Source organism: Chrysochloris asiatica, unplaced genomic scaffold, assembly GCF_000296735.1.
Source record: "Chrysochloris asiatica unplaced genomic scaffold, ChrAsi1.0 scaffold00054, whole genome shotgun sequence".
Lineage (NCBI taxonomy): Eukaryota > Metazoa > Chordata > Mammalia > Afrosoricida > Chrysochloridae > Chrysochloris > Chrysochloris asiatica.
Window position 1 is genome coordinate 4,072,121 of NW_006408572.1, and position 6,813 is coordinate 4,078,933.

Here is a 6,813-nt window from a genome sequence, read left to right on the forward strand (position 1 = left end):
GTTAGAAGACTAAGGAAAGGAGAGAAAGAAAGAGATAGAGAGAAGAAACACACACACAGAAAAAACTAGAGCAGGGCCTGGACCCAGCAAGGAGAAAACTAGTGGAGAGGGGCCTGGTAAGTGGTATGGGTTGGCATTCTCTGCCAGTCAAGGAGCTTCCATGCTGGGAATGGGATGGGTGAGAGGGTGGTGTGTCTGAATCTAGATGGAGTTCTTGTAGGCTTAGATGTTGTTTATGATCAAGACACCTAATCCAGAAATAGTTTCTGAAGATTCTGATGATGGCCGAGTACATGAGCTTTGTTCCGAGAAGGAACTCTTCCAGACTCAGGGGACCATTAGATGCACGGAGATTGACTATGGGAGTTCCTGCTCATCTAGGTTTGGCTGGGGACTGACACTGTGGTATTCTGCTGGTCTGATGAGGCAGAGTTCAAGAACCCCCAGATGTGGTGGTGGTGGTGTACCTGGCAATCAACTCACAATGGCATAGCTCTGACCTTTGACAGAGCAGGACTGTATAGGGAGTGGGTGGGGATGGGCACTAGCCAGCCTTCTAGTCACCAGGAGGGTGTGAGGAACAAGACAGAATCATACCTTTCTCTTCACCAGTCATTGTCAAGAGTGTGTCTGTGTTGTCAGGTTGAATGCCACTTGCAAAAGTTCAAAATGGCCATGCTGTTTCACACCAGCCAACACTTCACCTGTCTGTCTCCTTTCTCGCCTCCCTGTTCAACTTCTTCTCCTAGTCAGTATTCAGTCCACTTCTCTGCCCTTTCCTCTGATGCTCAGGGTTTCAGGCTTATCATCTGTATCTGTTTCATTTGATCTATTTTATCTTTGTTGTAGAGGGTCTGTGTTGTTTGTCTGCCCATTCCTCCACCTTGCCAGAAGTCTCTCCCATAAAGATTTGCATGTGGAATTGACTCTTGATTTTTTTTTAAAATCTATCTATTCACTATCTATCATCTGTCTGTACATCTTTATTTCCTATTATCCAAAATCCCAATTCTGAACATGTATCTTACAGATGATTTCTCAAGGTTCATAGAGAAACATGGACCAGGCTGGTCATCACAGCATTGTTAGTGAAAGCAGAAAAACAGGTGTTCATCATTGAGGAATAAGGAGCTCTGATAACATAGTGGTTATGAAATCGGGCTGCGAACATTAAGATCAGCAGTTCGAAACTACCACCTGTTCCATGGGAGAAAGATGAGGCTTTCTGCTCCCATAAAGATTTAAAGCCTCAGAAACCCTGTACAGGATCACTATGAGTCAGAACCAACTCCACAGCACTTAACAACAACAACATTGAAGAATGGATAAATAAAATGTAGAGGATACACACAGTCTAATACTAGTATGTAGAAACACACTTTAGGTGTATATGCAGAGATTTGCTTTGTAACCTTAAAATTGCGACTATTACAAATACACAGACCAACACTCAGAATAAAAGGAGGGAAAGTCACTTGTGTACTCACAATTTTAGTAAATTTTAAAATGTTGCCACAGTGTCTTTATTATCTAGTGCTACCAGCTGTTCTGCGGGAGAAAGATGAGGCTTTTCTGCTCCTGTAAAGATTTACAGCCTCGGAAACCCTGTACAGGGTCGCTATGAGTGGGAACCGATTCCACGGCACATAATAACAACAACAACTATAATGATAAGCAGAAAAGAAAGATGGAACAAAACAGTATGGATGTCAGAAGAGACTCTGAAGCATGCTCTCCAGTGTAGAGATGCTAAAAATGGAAGAAATGAGGTGGTAAAAGAGCTGAATAGAAAATTTCAAAGGGCAGCTCGAGAAGACAAAGTTAAATATTATAATAAATTGTGCAATGACCTAGAGTTAGAAAACCAAAAGGGAAGAGCACACTCAGTATTTATAAAGCTGAGAGAACTAAAGATAAAATTCAAATCTCAACTTTAAGTACTGAAGGATTCTATGGGCAAAATATTGAATGATGCAGGAAGCATCAAAAGTCACTGTTCAAAAAGAAGTGGTTGGTGCTCAACCATTTTAAGAGGTGGCATATGATCAAGAGCCCTGAAGGAAGAAGTCCAAGGTGCATTGAAGGCATTGTCAAAGAATAAGGCTCTGCAATTAATGGCATACAAACTGAAATCTTTCAACCACCTGATGAATCACTGGAGGAACTCATTCATCTATGCTAAAAAAATTGGAAGACAATTACCTAGCCAACTGAGTGGAAGAGATCTCTATTTGTGACCATTCCAAAGAGAGGTGACCCAACAGAATGTGGAAATCATTGAACAATATCATTAATATAGCATGCAGTAAAATTTTGCTAAAGATAATTCCAAAACTACTGAAATTGTACTATGACAGAGAACTTCCAGAGGTTCAAGCCAGATTCACATGAGGATGTGTAAAGAGGGATTTCATTGCTGACATCAGATGGATCTTGGCTGAAAGCAGAGAATACCAGAAATATATTTACCTGTGTTTTATGCAAAGGTTTTTGATTGTGTGGATCATGACAAGCTATGGACAACATTGTGGAGAATTAGTATCCTGGTACACTTAATTGTGCTCATGAGAAACCTGTACATAGTTGTTTGACCAGAACAAAGGAACACTGAATGGTTTCAAATGAGGAAAGGTATACCCCAGGGTTGTGTTCTTTCACCATACTTATTCTATCGGTATGCTGAACAAATTTAGAAGTTGAATTATATTAACAAGAACATGGCATCAGGATTGGAAGAAGACTCATAAATAACCTATGATATAGAGATGATACAGCCATGTTTACTAAAAGCAAAGAGGACTATTAATACTTACCAATGAAGATCCAAAGACATCATTTCCACTATGGGTTGCACCTCAATGTAAGGAAAACAAAACTCCTTACCATTGGACCAATAAACAACATCAAAATAAGTGTAGAAAAGATTGAAGTTGTCAGAAGCTTCATTTTGTTCCGATCAAATATCAACACTTATGGAAGCAGCAGTCAAGAAATTAAATGACATACTGCAATTGTAAAATCTTTTACACAAGACTTCTCTAAAGTGTTCAACAGCATAAATGTCAGTTTGAAGACTAAGGTGCGCCTGACGCAAGCCATGATATTTTCAATAGCCTCATGTGCATGTGAAAGTTGGACAATGAATAAGGAAACAGTAGAAGAATGGATGCATTTGAGCTGTGGTGTTGGAGGAGAATAATAAAAGTACCATGGAGTGCTAAGAGAACAAGCCAATCCATGTTGGAAGAAGTACAGCCAGAGTGCTCCTTGGAAGCCAGGATGGCCAGACATAAGTCTCTCATGCTTTGGACATATTATCAGGTGAGACCAGTCCCTGGAGAAGGATATCATATTTGCTAAAGTGGAGGGTGAGAGATAAGGAGGAATGCCCTCAACGAGATGGACTGGCACCGTTTCAGTAGCAGTGGGCTCAAGTATAGCAATGATTGTGAGGTTGCTGCAGGACTGGGGAGTGTTTCATTCTGTTGTGCATAGGGTCACTATGAGTCGGTACAAATTTGTCACCTAACAACAACAACACCTATAACAGAGAGAACACACAAGTGAATGAATTCAACAAAATAAATTTTATTCTCTCATAGGTTAGGAGCCTAGGAGTCTTACTTCAGGACACCAGCGTTTGGGGAAGGCTTTCTCTCTCTGTGGACTCTGGAGAAAGGTTCTTGTCTCTTTTCAGCCACTGTGGATCTAGCTTTACTTGGCGATTTCTTGTATCCTTACCCTGGGTTTTGAAGTCTAGAGGCTTCCCAGCACAGGGTCAGAAGGATGTGCTCTGTTCCCAGCTCTGCTTTATTGGTGGTAGTAGGTTCATCTATTTGCTTCTTCCTCCTTTTGTCTCTTATAAGATAATAGATGGGAGGGCCTTACCCCAGGGAAACTTCTCTTACATCAGATCAGGGCTGTGACCTATGTGATATCCCACCCTAATTCCTGTACATCCATTTAAAGGGGATCATGCCTCATAACATGAGAATTGATGACATCATCACATAACTGCCAAACCACTAGGGATCATGACCCAGCCTAGCTGATACATACTTTTGGGGGATGCAGTCCAACCCATGACAAACAGTGTATGTGTGTATTTAAATGAAAAAGTACAGTTACAGTTGAGAGACTTTTGAACTCCTAATTCCATCTCATTTTCTCTTTCTCCAAACGTTGTGACTATCATCAATTTTTTGCTGATCATTTTCATACGTTTTTATAATTTCACTCAAAGTTATTCATTCATAAAAACATTTACCATTTTTTGTGGATTTAAAAATGTTGTGGGTTGTGGAAGGACAGTCCTTCAGCACTCACAGTCTCCCCCTCTTGCTCCTGTCTGTCAGCCCTACTCTCTGTCTTTCTACGATTATCTCTAGACAGAAGGCGAAAATGAGTACCCATCATCATATCCTTGAAGTCCTGGTGTGGCACTGTGGGCTAATGTGTCAGACTGCAAAGTTGTTTGAACTGCAAGGCTGGTGGTTCAAGCTCACCAGCTGCTCCTTGGAAACCCTACACAGGGTCACTATGGGTCGGAATTGACTCGATGGCACTTCACAACAGCAACAACAATCATCATATCCTCAGCAAGATTAAGACTATTTTTTCTATATCAGGAAGGTTGGGCCCAAAAATAACAGTGGAGATGTTGGTGATTTTATGGTCACTTGCTGATGAGAAGTAATTTCAAAGTATGAATTTTTGTCTCATTTCCATACTTACTCATCTTTCACTTTCTCCACACCATCTTTGATCAAATCGGCATTCCTAAGTCACCTTGTTTGATACCCCTCAGTCTCATATCCTTTCTACTCCCCCATTCTTTCATCTTGAACTTCCCTAGTTTCTATCCTTATTTTTACCCCTTTCTCTTAACATCTTGTCCCATTGCACCCTATATCTTCCTATTTTATTTTCATCGTTCTATTGCCAATCCTGTCTCATCCTCCACGGTCTAATCCTTTTTATTATCCCATCTCAAGTTAGCCTTTCAATAACTTGACACCCAAGAAGAGACTACAGAGAAACCAAGTTCAGAGACAATTTTAAGAAGGAGAGAGGGTACAACAGAGGGACAGTATAATTGCAATGAGGAGAAATTACCCTTGTAAAGGGATTTGGAAAGACAACATATGTCAGTCAGTAAGGAAGGAATGGATTGAAAGCTGAAGAAATATTAATATGAAGAAATGCTATTGGATGGACTGTACTGATATACTGATAAGGGAAAAATAGAAAAAGGCATAAATCTCAGGGACTGTATTTATAAATACACATTTTCTGAGCTTGGAGGTTTGGAGGAGAAAGATAAGACATTGGAGGAGATGGTTGTATTGGGACTTCTACATTAAAAATTCTGAGTAACAGTTAAAATATAAAACTTGTTTTTCCAAAGACTCAGTTGAATGTCAATAAGACCAAAAGACATGGCAGAGGAGATCAAGCATTATTTTCTTGAGCTTAAGATGTATCCTATATGTATCAACACAATTTGACTTAGTGGCTGTATTCCTCTCTATAGCTACCTGTGGCTGTGTGCCATGGAGTCGGTTCTGAGTCATAGTAATCCTGTACAGGGTTTCTGAGGCTGTAAATCTTTACAGGAGTAGAATGCCTCATCTTTCTCCCGTAGAATAGCTGGTAGTTTCAAACTGCTGACCTTGCGATTCGCAGCCCGATTTGCAACCACTACACATATCTTGTGAGATTATTGTGTACCAGTGAAAATAAGGAGCTGATTTTCTTAGAGGTGAAAAACAAAAAAGAAAATGATAGTCGGTAATAGACACAGGGCTTAAAAATAACATTCTGCAATTTGTACTGTAAGGAATTTCAATTCCTTAAAAGAAATGAATGTTACAGTAATAGTCTTGGAGACCTAGGTTTGGGTTACCTGAATGGCCTTTATCCATAGGATGATGTTGCCCAGTTCTACAGGACTTCCAAGGCTTCAACTCTACCCAGAAATGAGCAGAGTCAAAAGCAAAGTAGCAACTTGCTAAGGGACTGGCTTGTTAGAAACTAACTTTGTACCCCCCATCTTATTTTTTATCTTTATAACTCTTATAACAATGCAATATACCTTATATGATGCTTATTTATTACATTTCTTTTGTATTTCTTTGTTATGACATGACTTGAATGAGTACAAAGACTTTTGTCTATTTTGTTCACCACCCTAGAATAGTGTTTATACCATAGAAGTAATTCAATAACTATTTGTTAATTAATGGCTGAACTAGATAGTATTTTTTTGTAGGACAAATGCTAAACAAAATATTCCTTAGGAAAAAAAAGGGGAGTAAGGAAGGATCTTATCCCTCCTCAGGTTAGTGACCACTTTCCTCCAAGTATCTGCCACAGAACACCTTGAACATCAGAATTTCTGAGGCTATAAATGAGTGGGTTCAGCATGGGGTTGATGACAGTGTTGAAGACCCCAACCCCTTTATCCTGGTCTGAGGCCTCCTCTGAACTCAAGCGCATGTAGTTGAAGATTCCTGTCCCATAGAAGAGGCAAACTACAGTGAGGTGGGAGCCACATGTGAAGAAAGCCTTCTTCCTGCCCTCCGCTGAACGGATTCGTAGAACTGCTGCTGCCACGTGGATGTACGAGATGATGATGAGAAATAGAAAAGTACCTGCCATTATGAACCCAGCAACAAAGAGCACCAGCTCATTGAGTTGGGTGCTAGAGCAGGAGAGCGGGAAGAGCTGTGGTAGGTCACAGTAGAAATGATTGACCTCATTGGGACCACAGAAGTTGAGAGTAGAGAGGGCAATAGTGTGGGTCAGTGCATT

At 40.3% G+C, this 6,813-nt stretch overlaps 1 protein-coding gene across 1 annotated transcript; it reads right to left on the reverse strand.

Moving 5' to 3' along the window:
• Nucleotides 1-6,336: 6,336 nt before the first annotated feature.
• On the reverse strand, nucleotides 6,337-6,813 carry LOC102838216 (olfactory receptor 3A2-like; the record flags this gene model as incomplete). The annotated part of the gene is made up of 1 exon (XM_006863462.1): nucleotides 6,337-6,813. A coding segment is annotated over one exon (477 nt), but the record flags the coding sequence as incomplete, so codon positions are not given.